Here is a 22429-nt window from a genome sequence, read left to right on the forward strand (position 1 = left end):
TTCCAAAAGCTCTTTACATTTTCCGAAGTTAAGTCCACAATATTTACTAAGTTCCACAATATTTACTAAGCACCTTCTCTCTGAAATATAAAGATATGGAGATATCACTCAACAAATTTATAGATCTTTTTGCAGTTATTTTTCTCTCTTAATCCTATGAAAATGAAGAGACACTTGACAGATGAAAGAGCTAAAGCTCGAAGGGTTAAGTGACTTATCTGAAGTCACAAAGTTTGAGATGCTACTCATATCCAGAATATCTTCTGCAATGCTAACCCACATATGTACATGCGCACACACACACAAACACACACACACGAATGTGCATCTTGTATAGATCAACATGTCCTCTGCTAGTCCTATTTGCTGTTATATGTAGAGCTATTAAGTTTGGAACATTAAGTAAAGAATCCCTCATTATAGGATGCAATTTTGCTGTAATGAAATTCATTTCAGCAGATAATTAATTTAGTATTTAATCACCTTAAATTCTTCTTAATAGTATTTCACCTTGTTTTTTTAAAAAATTCCTCTCAGTTAGTCACTCCCTCTAAATTTCCATTAGCTTTTTTATTCTTTTATTTGGTGACAATAACAACTTTATTGAGGTGTGATTCACCCATTTAAAATGTACAATTTTGTGGTTTTCAGAATATTCAGAGATATATAACCATCACCACAGTCAATTTTAGAACATTTTCATCACTTCAAAAAAAGAAACCCTGTACCCTTTAGCTATTGCCTTCCTGTTTTCCCATTCTCACTATTCCTAAGGAGCCACTATTCTACTTTCTGTCTCTATAGATTTGCCTATTCCCAGCATCTCATATAAATGGAGTAATGTAATATGTGGTCTTTTGTGACTGGCTGTTTTCTTAGCATAATGTTTTCAAGGTTCATCCATGTTGCATGTATCAGTCAGTAAGTACTTTATTCCTTTTTATAGCTGAATAATATTTCACTGTACTTCTGTTAAATTTATTCATAAACATTTTATTATTTTTGATACTATTATAAATGGAATTGTTTTCCTAATTTCACTTTTGGATTGTTTATTGCAAGTGTATAAAAATACAATTGATTTTTGTGTATTGATCATGCTTGCGTTCTGAAACTTTAGTGAACTCATTTATTCTCATATTTTAATTTTTTAAAGTGGATTCCTCAGGATTTCTCTCTCTCTCTCTCGACAAGGTCTCACTCTGTTGCCCAGGCTGAAGTTCAGTGGGGTGATCAACAGCTCACTGTAGCCTCAACCTTCTAGGCTCAAGCAATCCTCCCACCTCAGTCTCCTGAGTAGCTGGGACTACAGGCTTACACCACCACACCTGGCTAATTTTTGTATTTTGTAGAGACAAGGTCTTGCTATGTTGAATCGGCTGGTCATGAACTCCTGGGCTTAAGTGATCCTCCTGCCTTGGCCTCCCAAAGTACTGGGATTATAGGCATGAGCCACTGCACCCAGCCTCCTTAGGATTTTGTTGTTGTTGTTGTTGTTGTTGTTTTTTGAGACAGAGTCTTACTCTTTTGCCCAGCCTGGGGTGCAGTGGTGTGATCTCAGCTCACTGCAGCCTCCACCTCCTGGGTTAGAGCAATTCTCCTGCCTCAGCCTCCTGAGTAGCTGGGACTACAGGTGCCCACCATCACGCCCGACTATGTTTTGTATTTTTAGTAGAGATGGGGTTTCACTATGTTGGCCAGGCTGGTCTGGAACTGCTGACTTCAAGTGATTACCCCGCCTCAGCCTCCCAAAGTGCTGGGACTATGGGTGTGAGCCCAGCTAGGATTTTCTGCATACAAGATCATGTCATCTGTGAATGGAGATAGTTTTATTTTTTCCTTTACAATCTGGATGCCCTTTATTTCTTTTTCTTGCCTAATTGTCCTCGATAGAACCTGCAGTACAATGTAAAAGTGTCAAGAGCATACATCCTTTTTACTGATCTTAGGGCAACAGCATCTTTCAATATTAAGTGTAATGTTAGCTGGAGAGCTCCCTTCCTCCTGCAGTGGCCTTCTAACGCCCTTTATTGAGAAAGCTTCACGTCATTCTCACTGTAAGAGAAAATGCTTCAAGCAGTTACATCTGTTATCACAGAGCCGGTATTGAAGGGTGAATTTTGAACTGAGAGGCAATTAATTGATAACTGGCACAGAACATGAATAAGCAAGTGGAGTAAAGCTGTGAAGGTGCTGTGATAGAAACCTAATTGCAGGAAACAGTGAAGGCACCATGGAGTTAGTGGTCAATTCTAGCAGAGGACCTTTAGTAGAAATTCTGTATTGGAAATGAGGACATTAATGATGAGTAGGCATTCCCTAGAGAGTGGGAGAGGGTGTTTCTGAGGGTAGCAAAGATGAGAAGAGCTGTGAGCAGCTTGGTGTCAAGATCTGTGAAAGCTAACAGGTTAGTCTGCCACAGTGTGGCAGGATGTTGGCAGAAGGTGAGAGCTTATGAGTCAGAGACAAAAGTCTTTATCACTTGTTGCACATTGCACATCAAACTGTGAGTATCATAGTTCACCTTGTTGTACCCTCTGTCCCAAGTCCTACGTTGGTGAGGAAGGGCCCAGGGTGATACTGCAGAGGGTTTGTGTCACAGCTGAGGAACGTGGGGTCTAAGGGACCCAGATTTTTGTAACGGGTAGTAAACTTGCCTGACCTTTGCCATGGAGGAAGACATCATCTTATTATACTGCCCTCTGATGTAGAAGGAGGCACAACCTCAATCTTCCAGGATTTTGTTCATTATACAGACACCCTTGAAAACTATAAAAGGGCAGTTAGTCATCCAGGCATGGTGACTCACGCCTGTAATTCCAGCATTTTGAGAGGCCAAGGCAGGCAGATCACTTGAGGTCAGGAGTTCGAGACCAGCTTGACCAACACGGTGAAAACTCCATCTCTTCTAAAAATACAGAAGTTAACCTGGCATGGTGGTGGGTGCCTACTCAGGAGGCCGAGGCAGGAGAATCACTTCAACCCGGAGGCAGAGGTTGCAGTGAGCCGAGATTGTGCCACTGCACTCCAGCCTGGGTGACAGTGTGAGACTCTGTTTAAAACAAAAAAAATGGGGGGACAGTTATTGTCTTTGCTCACAAGATGTGAGGAGATGTGTGAGACCATGAAGAATAGTGTCCCAGCACCTGGAAGGTTCAGGGAACTGCATGTTAACTTCAGGTTGGGCCTTTCCAAGAATTTTACCACCACATATTATAGCTTCAGCACTTACTACCTCAAGAAGATGTAGTACCTTTCTTGATGCACAAAAGTCCTATTTGCTGCTGGATTCCTTCTTTCCCTTTTTGGCAAAGAGGGCATCATAGTACTTCCGTTGGCTAGGCAGAATAACCTCGAGCTTTCAGAAACAGTTTTGGAATCAGGTCGCTAGGTTCAAACACAGCTCTGGCAATTATTAGCATTGTGTAAGTTTTGGTTCTCTCACTTGCAAAATGGGGATAATATTGTAAAATAGCAGTTAACATCTAGTAAGTATTTAACTTTGTACCCACACACATCTCCCTTATTCTCGCTTTATTTAGGGTTGATGTGAGAATTAAATACTGTCTATAAAATGCTTTTCACTTGGCACACAGCATTCTTATTTTATCAGTTATTTTGTTTTGCTTATAATTATTTGGGTCTTTCACGGGTGAGAGAGGTGGATGCTTTGGAGCTTTTGGCTCAGAATTGATAGTGTACATAATACAGGCAGCCATGAGTTAAAATGCAAGTTCTGCTATCTGCTAGCTCTGTGAGTTTGAACCAATTACTTCACTTCTTTAGTGTTCTTTTCCATGCATGAAAAATATGGACATTATCTCCTTTTCATGGTTCCTGGTTTGATGAAACAGTTACATGCTTTGCTGTCCAAGATTTACTTCTCAACTTGGTTGGTCAGCCTGTAAATGCTTGCTTTGGTTATAAAGGGAATTAGTGGAAAAAGAATTTAAAGTGTATGCCTTACTGTTAGGATGGGGAATGGCACTGAGAATGTGTGCTGAGGTTGGGGGAATACATGATAGTGAGGGCCATGTGTGTTACTGTGTGGGGGGAGATTGTCTTCTTAATAGGAAAAAATGATGTTTATGATATGGTTTAAGAAGCAAAAGTATGTTCTAGTTTTAGAAAAATTAGTATGGGATTTTATTTCAAGCAAAAAAAAGATGAGTGCTCCTGTGGGATAGACTAAAATAGACGTTTAAACCAGTTAACAAAGAAAGATTATGTAATGTGTTACATAGAAGATGCAGTTTTTGTTAGTTGTCTCCCTCTCTTCTGGAATGGAGCCTTCCAGAGTTCTTGGGTCGTTCTGGAGTTTGTTGAGCATTACCCTGTATCTGCCTTATCTTTGTTTTCTGAGTGGTAAGCTTATGAGAGGTTTGGAGTCTTGGCTGAAACTTAATAATACAGGTTGAGTATCCCTTATGTGAAATGTTTGGGACCAGAAGTGTTTCAGATTTCAGATTTTGGAATATTTACATATACATAATGAGATACCTTGGGGATGGGATCCAAGTCTAAACATGAAATTCACTTATGTTTCATATACACATAGCCTGAAGGTAATTTTATACAACATTTTAAGTAATTTTGTGCATGAAACAAGGTTTGTGTTAAGTACTTATGTGTGGAATTTTCCACTTGTGGTGTCATGTCAGCACTCAAAAAAGCTTTGTATTTTGGAGCATTGAAGATTTGGGATTTTTGGATTGGGGATGCTCGCCTTTATTAGAAATACAGCATTGACTAAAATAGACATGGCCATTGTGCTTTGAGCAGAAGCTGGAGAGACTAGGAGAGGGCTAGACTAGTGGTAGTAGGCTCTTGTAAGTCAAATTAAAAAGCTCTTACTTTAGGGCAATGGGAAGATATTAAAGAGTTTAAAAATAGGAATAGGATAATTTTATTTTGCATTATTCTCCGGCCATAATGTGGGCTTCCTAGGAATATGCCTGGAGGTGTGCCTAACAGTTGGGAGGTTGTTGTAGTAGTTTCCAGCTATTAGGTAGTAGTGACTTGGACTAGAAAGGTGGTAAGGGATTGATGAGAAGTCGATCAATTTATAAAAGACAAAGGAGGAGTAATTGACAAAACTTGATGGTTTATTGAATATGGAAATTGAGGAAAAGGAAGAAGTCAGTGGTGATACTCAAATTTCTGACATAAGCATCTATGTTAATGGAGGCCTCATTTTCTAAGGTGGTGTGATGCTTTGCTATTGCTGCTGGAATAAAGTACCACAAACTTAGTGGCTTAAAACAACACGAATCTCAAGCCTGAAGTGAATCTTACTGGGCTAAAAGCAAAGTGTGGCAGGGCCGTGTGCCTTTCTGGAGGCTCCAGGGAAAAATCATTGTCTTGCCTTTTCCAGCTTCTAGAGGCAGTGCACATTCCTTGGCTTATAGCCATCTTCCATCTTCAAACCTGGCAATGGCCCATTGAATCTTTCTCATCCTGCATCACTATGACATTGACTAACTGCTTTTCTCTTTCATTAATAAAGGGCCTTGTGATTACATTAGGTCCACCCAGATAAGCCTGGATTCTCTCCCCACTGCAAGGTCAGCTGATTAACAATCTTATTTCCATCTATAATCTTAATCCCCCCTTTCCATGTAACATAACATAATTGTGGCACTGGGGGATTATTAGAGGGCCATTAATCTCCTCACAGCAGATGAGAACACGTTTTACAGAGGAAATGAATTTAGTTTTAGAGATGCATCCAAGTGGGGATGACAAATAAACAGTTGGTTTTTGAGCTTGGGATAAAGATATAGATAGGACAAAAGCCTATACATGAAAATTGAAGCCATAGAATGAATGTTTGTTTCTTAGGTGGGCAGGGAATACGTGAAATGACAGGAAGGCCCGGGCCGGTGTCCTTAGGGTTTGGGTGAAGTTGCCGGTAGTGAGATTGAGAAGGAGCCACCGGAGGGGAGGAGGAAATCTAGAGGAATTTGGTTTTAAGGAGGTTGGTAATGACCTTTATAGACTATTGTGTGTTTGGTCTGAAAGGATATTTAAACATCTTTTTAAACCTATTGCTATTACAGATCAGGAAATTGAGTCCCAGAGAGGTGAAGTCACTTGTCTAAGATTGTATAACTAGTTAATAGAAGTGCTTCTTCATTCCTACTTAGTTTATTTGCCACCCTGCAACCCGGGTCCATTAAATCTTTTCATTTTGAAGATAGTGTTAGGAAAAGATTTGGCTGGTGTTTGTGTGTGTGTGTGTGTGTGTGTGTGTGTGTGTGTGTGTTTCATTGATATTCTGAATACTGAGAGCAAATTGCTGGAATAATGTCTGACTGGTGCCTTATTTACATGCAAGTTAAAAATTGTTTATACTAAATAATAGAATTAATAATTACTTTTTAAATCATGTAAACTTTTCTAAATGCAACTTCATCTCTTTTTGCAGTTTCTTTCACCTCATTTTGCAATCTATCCTTTTTATTTTTTCAATAAGTTTTTTATTTTGGAATGATGTTAGATTTACAAAAGTTGTAGATAGTGGAGTTCCCATATACCCATACCCTCACACAGTTCCCTCAGTTGTTAAGAAGATCTTATACCACTATGGTACATTTGTCAAAACTAAGGAACAACTCTGGTAGATTCCTATTGACTAAACTAAATAGTAAGCTCCAGACTTTATTTGGATTTCACCGATATCCTTTTAAAGAACATTGTCTGGGATCCAATCCAGGATATCACATTGCATTTAATCATCATCTTCGTAGACGCTTCTTAGTTGGTTTCGCTTTTTTTTTCTTATAATCCTGACAGTTTTGAGGAATCCTGCTTAGGTGTTTTGTAGAATGTCTCTCAGTTGGAGTTTGTCTGATGTCTTATTATGATTAGATTTGTGTTACAGGTTTTTGGGAAGAAGAGCACAGAGGTCAAGGGCCCTTCTCATCACGTCATATCAAAGCTAGTACAAGTCATCAACATGACCAGTAATGTCAACCTTGATCACCTGGCCCTAGTCGTGTTTGTCAAGTTTCTTTACTGGAAAGGTACTTTTTTCTTTCTTTTCCCTCTACACACTGTTTTTTGGAAGCAAGTAGCTCGCTGTATCCACACTCAAGGGGACATAATTAAGCTCTACCTCCTGGAGGAGTAATTATCTACATAAATTATTTGAAATTCTATAAAGAGTTTTATTTTCTCTGCTTCTGCCCCTGCCTTAGGATCAACTATTTTTCCAAGGGCCCTGGTTCTTTTTGATTGGAAAGTGGTATTGAGAAACCAAGATCTGGGCTCCGGATGTGCTTGCTGCTACCAGAAAGTGACTGCCTCTAAGCCCTTTCAGCAGACAGAGCTAGGAAATATGTGTATGTAGGCTAATGTATGTGTACATACATAACTGTCACTTGTATGTGTATTCATCTGTATCTATATTAAGGGGAACATATGTTCACACCATTATCTTCAACGCTAATCTAGTGCTACGTGGTTAAATTCTTTTCTTTTTCCCTGCTGATTTGTAATTTCCGTCACCAACGTTAAGAAACTGCACTCCTACCATCCACTGTACATTTGCTTCTGTGTGTGCCTCCAGTATACATGTAAAGCATTTTCAGAATTATTAACCTGTGCTTCTGTAACAAACAAGTTCATCAGCTAGCTTCGGGTTTATGGACAGTTCTTTTGCCTTTAGTGTTATGGTTTTCAGTCAGAACACCATTTCCAAGGTTACTTAGGTCATTTCCCTTTGTTCTCCACTTCCTTCAGTGACATTTGTCATGCATTTGCAATACAGTTACATTGTTGTCATAGTCTGGATTCTATTACAGGATCCCCTCCTTCCTGATTGTTGGCATTGGGGTAGTTTATTATTATTTTTTTGGATACATTATAATTCTTTGTGAGTGAAATTTACATGGGTCTTGACATACTGCAATCTCTTTTTGAAGATATATACGTACTTGGAAAATATACGCACTGAAGACATACTAGAATGTTTGCTGGCAGCAGTGTTAAGGCTAAGACCAGAGCGGTGAATGAAGCTGCAGTCAGATTTATAGGTCAGCAATCAGGGTTAAAGATGTTCTGCTTTCCGAGGTCAGAATTCACTCATATATAACAAAACTTCAGTAGGCAAGAGCCTAGAGATGCTTGGGTTTAGAGAATGAGGCAGATCTCAAATATAAGGCCAAGAGTTGAGTTACATCATTACATCAGGATATAGATATTGGAACTTATGCACACCTTACCCAGCCAACAGGTGCAACACCATGGTAGCTTTGCATTGAGTTCTAACGTGGAAAAAAAAATGCTTGGAGATTGTAAGTACTTGAGAGGAGAGATTATGTCTCTTTGAAAGCCCTACAGAAATGTTTCTTAAACTGCAGTCTTAGAGGCACCTGGGATGTGTATTTTAAAAATGCAAAATTGGAGCTTCTGAAAGCAGAGCCCAGAAATCTGCATTTTAAACAAGCATTCCAAGTAATTCTGATACATAGTGAAGTTTGAGAGCCCTATCCCCTCACTTTGAATGGTGAGGTGCCTTGCACAAGTAGGTGCACCCTGTGTGTTTACTAACTTGAATTGCAGATAAGTAAAAGTTCTTAAGTTCCAGAATTCAAATCTGGGCAGCCTGCCTCCAGAGTCTATGTTAACAACATTGTAAAAGCTTTGCTTTGGGGGATTCATGTCATGCATCCCTAGAGTTTCTCAGGTAAATTAAGCCAAGAAATAATTGCCATTTTTGTGTTTCAGCAACTAAAAATATATGTGTATTCATATTCTTCTTCTTCTTATGGGGAGTTGGTGGTACAGGATCTTGCTCTGTTGCCCAGGCTGGAGTACAGTGGCACAATCATAGCTCACTGTGAACTGCAACTCCTGGGCTCAAGCCATTCTTTCACCTCAGCTTCCTGAGTAGCTGGCACTACAAGCGTACACCATTGCACCTGGATAATTTTTCAAAAAATGTTTTGTACAGACAGGGTCTCACTGTGTTGGCCAGCCTTAAGCAGTTCTCCCACTTCTCTGGCCTCCCAAAGTGTTGGGATTACAGGCATGAGCCTCTGTGCCTGACCTGTTCATATTCTTCTGTGTTCAGCTCTCTAGGAAGCAGTGTGATAGCGGTGTTCTTGAATCCTAAGAAGAGGCATGTATCTTAAGACAATGTTTAAATTAAAAAAAATTTTTGTTTGTTTTTTTTTTTTGAGATAGGATCTCATTCTGTTGCCCAGGCTGGAGTACACTAGTGCAGTCTTAGCTCACTGCAGCCTCCACCTCCTCAGGCTTAAGCATTCCTCCCACCTCAGCCTCCCAAGTAGCTGGGACTACAGATACACGCTACCACACTCGGGTCATTCTTTGTATTTTTAGTAGAGATGGGGTTTTGCCATGTGGCCCAGGCTAGTCTTGAACTGCTGACCTCAAGTGATCCACCCATCTCAGCCTCCCAAAGTGCTGGGATTGTAGGTGTGAGCCACCCACACCGAGCCCAATTTTTAAATTGTTAAAAATGGATACAATACTTAAGAAATAATTTGGCAGTGTCGTATGAATGTAAAAGTACAGTAACATAGAGCATGAGATAAGACTAGATTTATAGACCCTTAGGCCTGACATGCACTTTACAGGTCATCTCCTCCGACTCTCTCTTAAAAATAAGGAAACTGAGCACCAATAAGATTAAGTTATTAACTCAAAGTCTCAGAGAAAATTGACAGTTGCAGACATCCTGATTCAATCCAATATAATTTCCACTTTCATTCTGCTTCTATCTTCAGTGTCTCTATGAAACGATTAAAAAATTTTTTAATTAGATTTTAAAAATCCATTTTAAATTAAAAACTGCTGATATTCACTAGAGGATGATAATTTGTAGCTGAAATTAGAAGCAAATCTAGTAAATTTAGAAGGAATATTCAGTGCAGTTGCAAAAAATAGATGTGAGTAAATGACTAGGATATTTAAGTAGAAAAGTTTGTTTTAAAACAAACATTTTTATGGAATGCTTTATTTTGGGATCTTACATCCAGTTTTGGCTTTCTAGCTTAATGAAAGACTAAAATAATCCAGGGGTGTAAAATGGGAAAACAGCTGGTTGAGTTCTACATTTGTTGAAAACATTGATTTGAAGTGATAGTTTATTTTTGTCTTTAAATTCAGCCAGGCGTGGTGGCTCATGCCTGTAATCCTGACACTTTGGGAGGCCGAGGCAGGTGATTCACTTGAGCTCAGGAGTTCGAGATCAGCCTGGCCAACATGGTGAAACCCCATCTCTACTAAAAATACACAAAATTAGCGAGGCATGGTGGCTCGCACCTGTAATCCCCCCCAGCTACTCAGGAGGCTAAGGCAGGAGAATTGCTTGAACCTGGGAGGCAGAGGTTGCAGTGAGCTGAGATCACGACTGGGCAACAGAGCAAGACTCCATCTCAAAAAACAAACAAAAAAAAAAAAAAAAAAGAAAAAGAAAAAAGAAATTCTGTGGAATCAGAAGGAATCTCAGAGAAAACGCCATTTATGATTTTTAACTTTGTATCATACATTAGAACGGTGGATCTCAAATTTTATCACTAATCAGAATCACTTGGAGGACTTGTTAAACTGCAGATTGCTGGGCTCCACCCCAAGGCTTCAGATTCAGGCCTCTGGGGCAGGACTTGAGAATTTGCATTTCTAACAAGTTCCCAGGTGATGGTGATGGTGCTGTTAGTCCAGTCCAACCACACTTTGAGAATGACTAGATTACAGAAAGCAAATTATAGTACAAAGCAATCATACTCTGGTGAGGGGATTATACATTAAAAGCTGGTTTCTTTCATATTTGTTATGTAAAAAATTTGTATTGATGAATGTTTTCATACTTAACAGAAAAACTGTAATGAGGACACTCAGACATTATATTATGAAGACTTCTGAGTCATGATGAGATTTCATTATATTAAATGTGGTTTAAATTATATAGTTAAATGTACTTTTTTAGTAATAGAGTTACTATTAGAAGTGGAAGTATTAGGGCAGGTCTGAAAATATGGGATCTATGTGTGGAGTATATTAAAGGAACTCTATAGTCACGCCGCATCCTTGTCAACACTTGCGACAGGCAGTCTTCTTACTTTTAGCCGTTCTAATAGATATGCAATGGTATCTTATAGTGGTTTTAATTTGATTTTTCTATTGATCATTAAAATTGAGTACCTTTTAATGTGCTTATTTGGCATTTACCTCTTTGGTGAAGTATCTGTTCAAATCTTGTGTTCCCATTTGTTATTGGACCATTTTTTTAATCATTGCATTTTGAGGGTTCTTTGTATACTTGGAATACAAATTCTTTATCAGATATATGATTTGTGAGTATTTCCTTCCAGCCTCTTTGTTTTTAACAGATTCCATTTTTTTTTTTTTAAGAGTCGGGGTCTTGCTCTGTTGCTCAGGCTGGAGTACAGTGGCATGATCATAGCTCACTGCAGCCTCTACCTCCTGGCCTCCAGTGATCTTCCTGTCTCAGCTTCCTGAGTGGTTGGGACTATAGGCGTATGCCACCATACCCAGCTAATGAAAAATAAATTTTGTTTTGTTTTGTTTTTGAGATGGAATCTCACTCTGTCACTCAGGCTGGAGTGCAGTGGCTCAATCTTGGCTTATTGCAAAGTTCACCTCCGAGGCTCAAGCAACCCTCCCACCTCAGCCTCCTGAGTAGCTGGGACCACACATGCCACAAATGCCAACCTCCATGTCTGACTAATTTTTGGTATTTATTGTAGAGATGGGGTTTCACCATGTTGTCCAGGCTGGTCTCGAACTTCTGAGCTCAAGTGATCCGCCTGCCTTGGTCTCCCAAAGTGCCAGGATTACAGTTGTGACCCGCTGTGCCTGGCCTAAAAAAGATTTTTTGGGGGACAACCTCTCTCTATATTGCCCAGGTTGGTCTCAAATTCCTGGCCTTAGGTGATCCTCCCACCTCAACCTCTCAAGTAGCTGGAATTACAAGCTCGAGCCACTGTGCTTGGCTCAGATTCTTTTGAAGAACAGAAGTTTTTAATTTCTGTGACATCCAGTTTACCAATTTTTTCTCTTGTGGATTGTGCTTTGCTCTTGTATCTAAGAAATCTTTATCTAACCCAAGTTCCCAAAGATTTTCTTCTGTATTTTTCTAGAAATTTTTTAGTTTTAGGTTTTGTATTTAAGTCTGTGATTCTTTCTGACTGAAATTTTGTATACGGAAAAAGGTACGAGGTATAAATCAAAGTTCATTATTTTCTTTCTTTTTTTTTTCTTTGCATGTGGATAGCCAATTGTCCTAGCACCATTTGTTGATGAAGACTTTTTTCTCAGCTGAATTGCCTTTGCACTTTTGTCCGTTTAGTTGTCCATGTAGGTATGTGTCCATTTCTGGACACAATGCGATGCTGTTGATCTCTTTTTCCATCTTCATGCCAATACCACACTATCTTGATTACTGATGCTTTATGATAAATCTTGAAATAAGCTAGTGTTAGTCTTCCATTGTTGTCTTTTTCAAGGTTGTTTTGTCTATTCTAGGTCCTTTGCATTTCCATGTGAATTTTAGACTTGGCTAGTCAATTTCTACAGAGAAGTCGGCCAAGGTTTTGATTGATATTGCATGCCTTGCAGCCTGGAGGCTCTCTCAGGATACTAAGGTGGGCATTTACATGGCTTACCTCGTATGCTTCTAGTCACTCTCGTTCTTTCCTCCTTGCATGATGATATCTAGTATCTTATAAACGTTTTTTAAAACATTTTTTAATTTTTATTTTTTTGGTTGTTTGAGACAGAAGACAAATCTAGCCCCTGTTAATGGCCAGTGGAAGTATTGTGGCAGGTTTTTGATAAACAAGAGAGAAACACCAGACTTGTACTTGAGAAAGAGAATTGGCAACAACATGGAAGAACTATTAGAGGGAAAAGAAAAGAGATTGGAAAAGGAAATGACTAAGAAAACAAATCAATAATCTGAGGAAGAAACAAAGATTAAAATTAAGGCAGCTATAGTTGGAAAGGAAACACTAGCTGACTTTAGCAGGCAGAATAGATAGATGTTTGTGACTAGTTAGATGTGGGGGACAGTAAGAGAGAGGAGTCTAAGATGACTTTATGTTTTAGGTCTTGCATGTAGTTTGGTTCTGTTTGGTTGCAGAGACTAGGTGCCTGTATGTGGGATATGATTGATTGGAACCTCCCATTTTATAAATAGTACTGCAGTGTTACAATTGATACCCTGGAGTTCAGAACCAGTTACTCAGTTCTTTATTTCTTAGTTTACAGCTCATTATAATTGTCATCCAAACACAGATACACTAGTGGGTGCTTATTCCCATTATAGAAGTAGTTTACTTCACTCAACAAAGAGTTATTTTGAGGCTTCTAGTAGGTTTAGGTGTTTATGAATTATTATTATTTTTCAATAGGAAGTTTTTAAAGATGGAAAAACAATCTTGGAAGTCAGTGATGATTTCAGTCAATTAAATTGAAAATAAAACATCTTTAAAATGTCAGTATAAGTAAGGAAAAAATAAAAATTACCTTCTAAAATATGAGACATCTTTTCAGAAACTTGCAGTGTGTAGAGATGTAAATATAAGGAGAAATGCAAATTGAATGGGATAAGTATAATGATATTTGTAGTTAATTATGATAACTTTTTGGTGGTGTCAGTGATTTAAATTTTAAAGGATTGATTTGCTATTATTTTCATGAAATCAAAATTTTTTTTTACTTTCCAACAGTAATCATAGAAATTATTCTCCAACAGATAGGAATATGAAATGAAATTGTTCCCTCCTTTTGTGATCGTGACACTTCTACTCTTTCCTGAAAGAAGTGTTTCTCCCCACAAACTACTTCTTATTTAGATGGACATTTGAGAGTTAGGTAAATAACAGAGATTACAGCTTGTCATCATGGATCTTATAATCTAATCAACTTCTTCTCAGATATCTTGGAATCTTAATGCTTATAGGGCTGATTTGTTTAATTAAACTGTTCCTTCATTAACTTTCTATTTTAAAGGAGGCTGACCCTATTCGTATCTTTTTCTTGGTATAAATGTGTTTAAAATAAGTGTAGAGATATGCTAATCTAAGGCAGTTGCTATCCACCTGCAAGCTAAAGATAATTAACCTTTTTTGAGTGGCTATCTCATTTATGAACTTACTTGATATTTTTGTTCTTGATCCCCCTAATTCTCTCCTGCTCCTTTTTTTACTGGTGTGGTTTCTCTGGCACAGTAGGCATGTTTTCTGATCTAACATGCATAAATCTTAAGAGCGAATTTGACAAAGTCTTATGACATAGAAATGTTTATGCCCAAAGGGTGGTGATTATTGAGGTAGTTAGGCGAATGGACTCTGTTATTTAATAGGTCCTGATTTAAGTCCTGCTTCTGCAGCTTATTACTGTATGACTTTAGTTCAAGGTACTTAACCTCTCTGAGCCTGTATTTTCTTTCATAAGATGGTGATAATGATAATGTCTTCTTCACAGAGCTGTTGTAGTAAGGATTAAATGAGATGATGCATGTAAATTGCTTAGCATAATGTCTGGCACATAGTATGTGCTCAATAGATGTTTGCTATTTATTTAACTTCCTGACAGAAAACCAAGAAAATTTATGTCAAATTTATGTGTCACAGAAAATCAGGGAGACTAGCTGATGAATTAGATAAGATTGAAATTCAGAAAGACTTTCTTTTTACCTCCTGAATGAAATAAAATGTCAGATTTCAAATTCATGAAATCTGATAGTCTTAAGTTTTACATTTTAGATTGTAAAATTCAGCAGTATTAATACAGGAAGGGCGAGATCTGGCTTAATAGTACTTTTTGTTGAGTTTTTTTCTTTTTCAATTTATTTTCTTTTTTAGAGACCTGGTCAGTCTCTGTCACTCAGGATGGAGTGCAGTGGTATGATCATAATTAACTGCAGCCTTGAATTCCTGGTTTCAGGTGATCCTCCTACCTCAGTCTCCTGAGTAGCTGGGACTTTACAGGTGCATGCTACTGTGCCTGGCTGATTTTTTTTATTTTTAGTAGAGGTGGGGTCATGCTTTGTTGCCCAGGCTGGTCTCGAACTTCTGGCCTCAAGTGATCCTCCTGCCTTGGCTTCTCAAGGTGCTGGGATTACAGATGTGAGCCACTGTGCCTGGTTGGTTTTTTTGTTGTTGTTTTTTTAATTGACAAGGCCAGCATGTGATCAAGTAGTACAAATGTAATAGTATTATCATAGTCTTCATTGTTTAACTTATGGCTGTAATTATTGCTTTTTATTCTGAAGTTCATCTTTAAAGTGACAAATGAAGCATGTTTAAGTAAGGCAGGTCAACTTGGTCAAAGGAATTTGATGATTGTTATTTATCCTGGGAAGCAAAGATTCGCAGGGTAGGAGATATTTAGTGGCTACCTTCAGATCTTTGAAGCACTGGAATCTGGAAGAGACTTGAGACTTTCTGTTTGACCCAGGAGGTAGCTTTCTGTAGCTCTGGAGTAGATGACCAGAATTTACGTCCTGCTTCTGATACCGAGGTGGAAGTAGTTAATCTCTCTGAGCCTCAATTTCCTCAACCATATGAAGCAGAAAATAAAATTACTCTATGCAGAAGTTGTGTGGTGTAAATAAGTTAATGTGTGTGAATGAGCAATTTGGATTTATTGTTGTCATTGCCTGGCAATGTTCTAGGGAGGGCTGAATCAGCTCTGTCTTTGGAAGGACTCTAATAAATAGAACTGTTCAGTGGTGGAACAAGCTTTGCCATCACACTAAGAGCCAAACAAATTCCAGATAGTTATATCAGGGCTTTTTAGGAAATTTTACATGGAGTAGAAGTTTGTAAAAGCTCTTTGAGAGAAGATACAGTGTTTGCCTTATTCACCACTATGTCCAGGGCACCCTGTACAGTGCTAGGCACATGGTCTGCTCAGTAAATATTTGTTGAATGAGTGAATGGAAGTTCCTCTACTAACACTCATATTCTAATCTTTGTTTAGCATCACTCTTTTTTTGTTTTTAATATAGTATGTGTTGCCTTCTGTATTAGTCTGTTCTCACGCTGCTAATAAAGACATACCCGAGACTGGTAATTTATAAAGGAAAGAGGTTTAATTGACTCACAGTTCCACATGGCTGGGGAGGCCTCACAATCATGGCAGAAGGCAAAGGAGGAGCAAAGTCATGTCTTGCATGGTGTCAGGTAAGAGAACCTGTGCAGGGGAACTCCCCTTTATAAAATCATCAGATCTCATGAGATTCATTCACTATCACAAGAACAGCACAGGAAAGACCTGCCTCCATGATTCAATTACCTCCCACTGGGTCTCTCCCATGATACATGGGAATTATGGGAGCTACAATTCAAGATGAGATTTGGGTGAGGACACAGCCAAACTATATTTGTTATCTTCCCACATGTATTTGTTTGCCCTTATGTTGTTATTTTATAATGGAAATTTTGTCATTAAACTGAACCAGACACTCATTTTTCTTTCTGTTCACCTACACTTACTGAAAAGTAGAGCACAGAAATACAATTTTCATCATGAAACTTCCTGGGAGTAGTTTCTTCTCAGGTGTAGATGTTTTTAATTTATTTCTGCTGTTTCTATAAGTATTTGAATTTCTGTAGTCCTTTTTAGAAGGGATGCCTTACACATGGAATATTTCCATGGGATTACTGTCCAAAGAACCTCACAGCAGTGGTTGCCTCTAAGGAGAGCATTTGGGGATTGGAGATACCACATGATTGTACTTTTTGAGTTTTTCAACCATATGCTTGATTACTTTTTTAGTCATATGCTTTATTAATTTTAAAAACAGTTTTTAAGTGGGTGGGGAAACCCCATCATTCAGTAGATACTAGCTTAAGTGAAGAAGAAGATTTGTATGGGGAATATTGCAAAGTACAGTTAATACAGCAAAATACCCCCATTTGTTAAGAGTCTCCTGTGTTCGAGGCCTTATGTTGAGTGTTTTACCTACATTCTCATTTAATTTTTTCAATAATCATATAAAGGCCAGGCACAGTGGCTCACGCCTGTAATCCCAGCACTTCGGGAGGCCAAAGCAGGAGAATTACTTGAGGTCAGGAGTTTGAGACCAGCCTGGCCAACATGGTGAAACCCCATCTCTACTGAAAATACAAAAATTAGCTGGGCGTGGTAGTGGGTGCCTGTAATCCCAGCTACTCAAGAGGCTGAGGTTCAATCGCATGAAGAGGTTGCAGTGAGCCGAGATCGTGCCACTGTGCTCCAGCCTGGGTGATGGAGTGAGACTCCATCTCAAAAAAAAAAAAAATCATATGAGATTTAAGCCTCACTTTCTTTTGTCTTGGCTGCCACAAATTCATGCAAGAGCTTTGGTATTTGGTCAAAGCCAGGCTCTGTTTCTTAAGCCTCTTGGGTTTCCAAGTCATGCAACTGTGGGTAAGACTTGAGCACAGCCAAAGACTTGAAGACCAGAGAGAAGTGGCAGTTGTTGAAAATATGTTGCCTGGGAAATGCTCTTGTGGCCTTAAATTCATAGTTTCTTTTCAGTCTACCAGAGATTAGATAGAAATGGACAAGAAGGATGTGGAAAAAAGATAAGTCAAATGAAAGACACCTGGCCGTGAAGATTTGGAGGCTTTAGATAGCCAAAGAGGGTCTGTGGATATGCTTTAAAATGACAGATTCCCATAGCCTGAGTTTCCATAGTACTTTTGATGGCTGGCAAAGATTGATTTCTATGATTTTTATTAATTGAATTCATATAATTTATTTCAAACAGTATTTTGAATTATACCACTATCACAGTCATTTATAGATACTAACATACATTCTAAGGATATATCTGTCTATATAATCAAAGATGTCGTGGTCTCCATCACTCTGAGGTAGAGCAATTTATTTAAGTCAATCAGTCTCTCTTTCATTTTCTCTCCTAAAAGAAGGTAATGTTTAGGAGAATTCCTTTAGTACAGAACAGATTATTCATTACTCCCTGACTTTTGCATGAAGGGTATATTATTGATTTCTGTGTAGTAGTCCAGAAACTGGCATGTGCCTTCCATGCAGACTTTGTCAGTCTTGAGGTCAGTCGTAACTCCATCATTTATTAACTATGTCATCTGGGGCAAATGATTAGTGTCTGTGAGCATCTGTTTCCTTATCTCTACAATATGTTTAATAACACTGAATTCACATTGTAACAAAGGACTGGATAAGGTAGTAGGTGCAGAGTGCCTGGCACGGACTCAGTGCTCCGTGAAGATTTGTTCTGTTTTAAAAATCTGTGTCCTTCTCCTCTCTTCATTCCCAAGTGTTTTTGTTTGACCATTTTAACTCTAACGTAGTCTCTGTGGAGAGGAGTGAGGCACTTGTTTAGCCTGTACCCCAGTCCGGTGAACATCTGATGAACACTTACTCATCCTTCAAGACACAGTTCAAGTTTGCCCTCACCAGCTAAACCTGTTCTTTCTATAGGCAGTGTTAGCTGCCCCTTCTTCTTGCTTCAAAACATTTTTCCCCTCTGCCTAACATGTGGTGAGTGCTCAATAAGCATTTGCTGGGCAAATGAGTTTCTGAACTTGGGGGAGGGGTATGGTGTTTACATTGCTTCTTATGGAGCATTGCAGTCTTGTGAGTTCAGTTTCATGCTTTAGAAGTTAGTAAAAACAGCTTAGAGAGCTAAGAGAGCTAAGAAGATGATTTTCACTTGCTACCTTTTGGTTCCAAGGGCAAAGTGCTTTCAGTATTTAGACTAATTACACTTGCAGAATAGTTATCTATTCTGTAATAATGATAATGACAAATATTTTGTTAGTGCTTACTGTGAGCCAGGCCCTGTGCAGATCATTTTACCTACATTATCTCATTTAATCCTCATATCAGCTTTCTGAAGTAGGTACTGTTATTGTACCCATTATATGTAAAAGGAAATTGAGACTCTAGTAAAATATGACTTACCAAAAACTACATAGCTAGCATGTAATTTCATAAAGCCTAGATTTGAATGAAGTCTAATTCCAGAGCTGGCTTTTTTGATTACTGTATTACATCATCTCTCTTCTGTGTCACGATGATGAGGGAATTTTGTTGGCGGGTAAACTAAACACGACTATAAAGGTGACTACTTCTTGAGGATTTCTCCCATAGTCACTGTGTTTGTAAAGAACCCCTGACACTTACTAGCTTGTATCATGTACTGCTGACACTCTTCACTATGATTTCTAGTGGGTGGCGGTTATAAAATGTGTATTCAGTTTTTTTTTTTTTTTTTGAGATGGAGTTTTGCTCTTGTTGCCCAGGCTGGAGCACAGTGGTGCTATCTTGGCTCACCGCAACCTCCACCTCCCGGGTTCAAGAGATTCTCCTGCCCCAGCCTCCCGAGTAGCTGGAATTACAGGCATGCACCACCATGCCTGGCTAATTTTGTATTTTTAGTAGAGATAGGGTTTCTCCATGTTGGGCAGGCTGGTCTCGAACTCCTGACCTCAGGTGATCCACCCGCCTCAGCCTCCCAAAGTGCTGGGATTACAGGCATGGGCCACCACGCCCAGCCATGTATTCAGTTTTAATTTTGCCATACTAATATCTATGTGGAGGAATAATTACAAGTTCAAAGTGCAGTGTAGTGAGAAGTAACCAAGTTTCTATTAAATATTGCTCAAGGAGTGAGTAAGTCATTAAATTCAACTCCTGATAAATATGTGATTACTTAACGTTAGGCTCCCAGGACACCCCCAGTGTGGGCGCGCGCGTGCACGCGCGCGCACACACACACACACACACACACACACTCTCACAGAGGTAGGTGCATGTATAGATGTGTGTTGCTAGATATAGTTGGAGCTATAGTTTCAGAGAAGAAGGGTTTTTTTTTTGTTTTGTGTGTTGCATTTTGGTGGGTGGGGTCAGAGGTATGCTTGATACTGTGATTTGTTTTATTTTATCCAAAAAGAATAGATGTCTTCTTTACAAAATGTAGAAAAATCAAGTTTTAATTTGAAGAGATTAGGAAATACTCATATTCTGTTTCAGAAAGTAAAATCTCCCAATATACGTCCCATTTATTCTAAGAAATTTAAAATACAATCAGGCAATCCCTTGCCGCCTTTTCTTCCTTCCTCCTTGCCAAAATGGACATATGTACTTTATGACATTTAATATTTATCAGAGTCTTCTGAGTATATGAGTCATGTTGAATTGGAGTCAGCAACCCCTTAAGAACACTAAATGTCTGCTTTATCTTAGCCTGGTATTTTAATAATAAAATGTGTGGAGTTGAATTTAATCCACTATATATAATTGGTGATGTTCCTGTTGAAACATGCCTGTACATGGCTTTGTAGAATAAAAAACACCTGATTCTGCGTTTTTTATTTGTTTAGGACCAAATTTCAGGAAACAGCTTGGCCATGGGCAAAACTATACAGTTGAATCAGAGACAAAGTTGGAAGGAATAAGTAGGTGAAATTTGTCTTGAGGGTGTGCCTCCCTAACACACACGTACACACACAGACACACATACATGTGTCCCAGTTGTAAAGGTAAAGAAGTTTTATGGACCCATAAGGTATGAAGTGTTTGGTTCTGTTCTGGAGATTAGGGAGGATTCTTGAAAGGACCTTGTGGCTGAGATCATAGGAAACAGCAGAGCAAAGCAAAATGATTATCTGGTAGTGTAATGAAGTAGTATAGAGATAAATGTGTGTGGATGTGATAGGGAAAAGAGGGGGGGAAGTGTCTTTATTTTCATGTCTGGTTCATTAAAGGCAGTTCTACTGAAGACCTGGGGTTGTTGAGGGATCTTATTTGGCTCTGGGTACCATGTACTACAGGACCTGTTTCATCTCTGCTTCCCAAGCCTCAGGCCTGGGCCTCAGGGATTCTCTCCAGTGCATGCCTTAGGCTACAGCTATAAGGCAGCTGTGGTTAGGGAAGGGCCCTATTTAGAATAGTTGGTCAAAAAGTACATCACTTCTGTCCCTTTCTTGCAGAACTGGTTGCTGCTCTGGAATGAAAGTTTGATTGGTCTGTTAGCCATGCCCACCTGGATTTGGGAAAGCCAATAGAAAGAATCTTCTGCACCCCTATCTGCTGTTGCTTTTTAACCTGTGGCCTAGAAAATGGCATTATACTGAACAAATAGGATATGAACGGACCTTAGACAATGCTGGAACTGGCACTGGATAAGCTCATGAGTCCATGCTGTGCTACATAAAGACCGTATTGCTACAGGCTTACTACCTACATCTCTTAGCCACAAAGGACCTGGAATTGGTCTTGCTTGAGAGTCTACATCTATAAAAATAGCTAGTTTGTTCCCTCCCTTCCTTTCCTTTCTTAGACGATCCTTTCTCCTTCATTTTGCCCCTAGCCTCTCACATTTGAGACAACCAGCCTTGCTTTCTTTCTTTCATATGTGTTTGTGCCTCATTCATCATCTTCTTCTCATTGAAGTCTCATGAATTTTAAGTTGAATTTGATTATAACACAAAATCACCCATTTCTGTTTAATGTTCTGTTGATCATATAACTTTAATGCCTATTCAACACCTCAAAAAGAGAGAATAGTAACGTAGTTATAATATTGCTGTTAGTGGGTTTTGACATTGAGTAACAGATGGCGTGTCTAATGAGTAGTGTGACTGCTTAGATTGCATAATTATAGGTTTGTTTGACTTTAGGAAAATCATACGCAGGCCAACTTCACCCATTTAGAGACTTTTTGTGTTATATAAGTATTAGAGCACTTCACTCTAAAAAGAAACCCCCTCCTTCAGTGATAATCATTCTTTTGTTTTTCCAGGGTTTGCCACTCAGTAGGAAAAAGCAAAATGAAATAGAAACCATCTTTAAAGGATGGATTTCATTCAGTAGCCCTTCCTGGTTTGAAGAACACTTTAGTCCACAATGATTTGGCATTGTGCTTGTGACTGGGGTCACTGGGTACAGACATGCAGGTTTATAGGATGACAGCCCTGGCACTGGCATACTTACAGAAACAGCTAGAATTTTATAATGTAAATCAGGGATTATCTGTGCCCTTTGGACTTGATTTTGTGGGGTGGCAGTGCCGGGGGGGATAGCTAGTTATTGTACTAACTTCTTGCAACAGTTTCTTAATTGACTTATCAGGTGATAGGTCTCACAGAATCACGAAGGCCCCACTGTGGTACTTCTCCATGTATTTATTGGCTTGTAAATCAATGTTCAAATATATCACTTAGGTTCATTTGATTAACAAAAGCAAGGGCTGGCTGTAATAAATAAATGCTCACAGAATGGCTCAGTGAAGGAATTTGAATATTCCTAGCCTCCCAGACTCCGCTTGGCAGGGCTGGGGGTGGGGGGAGTCAAATGTGTGGCTAATAAAAGTGATTTTTGACTTTCAGCTCTATTCAGAAGTAATTCTGCAACATGAAGCCTTCCAGTACTCTCCCTTCCCCTTGAACATTTCTCT

At 38.9% G+C, this 22429-nt stretch overlaps 1 protein-coding gene across 5 annotated transcripts in view; it reads left to right on the forward strand.

Moving 5' to 3' along the window:
• The window catches only part of NSMCE2 (NSE2 (MMS21) homolog, SMC5-SMC6 complex SUMO ligase), a 274102-nt gene that overhangs the window by 31417 nt on the left and 220256 nt on the right, over positions 1-22429 (forward strand). Inside the window, exons 2-3 of one of the 5 annotated variants that reach the window (XM_054499847.2) lie at positions 6884-7025; positions 7200-7343. The exons of the other annotated variants lie outside the window; for them this stretch is intronic. Of the exons in view, the coding sequence (XP_054355822.1) occupies positions 6959-7025; positions 7200-7343 (211 nt within the window). The 5' untranslated portion in view covers positions 6884-6958. The remainder of the gene's footprint in view (positions 1-6883; positions 7026-7199; positions 7344-22429) is intronic. 5 annotated transcript variants of the gene reach the window in all.

The sequence above is a fragment of the Pongo pygmaeus genome, chromosome 7 (assembly GCF_028885625.2).
Source record: "Pongo pygmaeus isolate AG05252 chromosome 7, NHGRI_mPonPyg2-v2.0_pri, whole genome shotgun sequence".
Taxonomy (NCBI): Eukaryota; Metazoa; Chordata; class Mammalia; order Primates; family Hominidae; genus Pongo; species Pongo pygmaeus.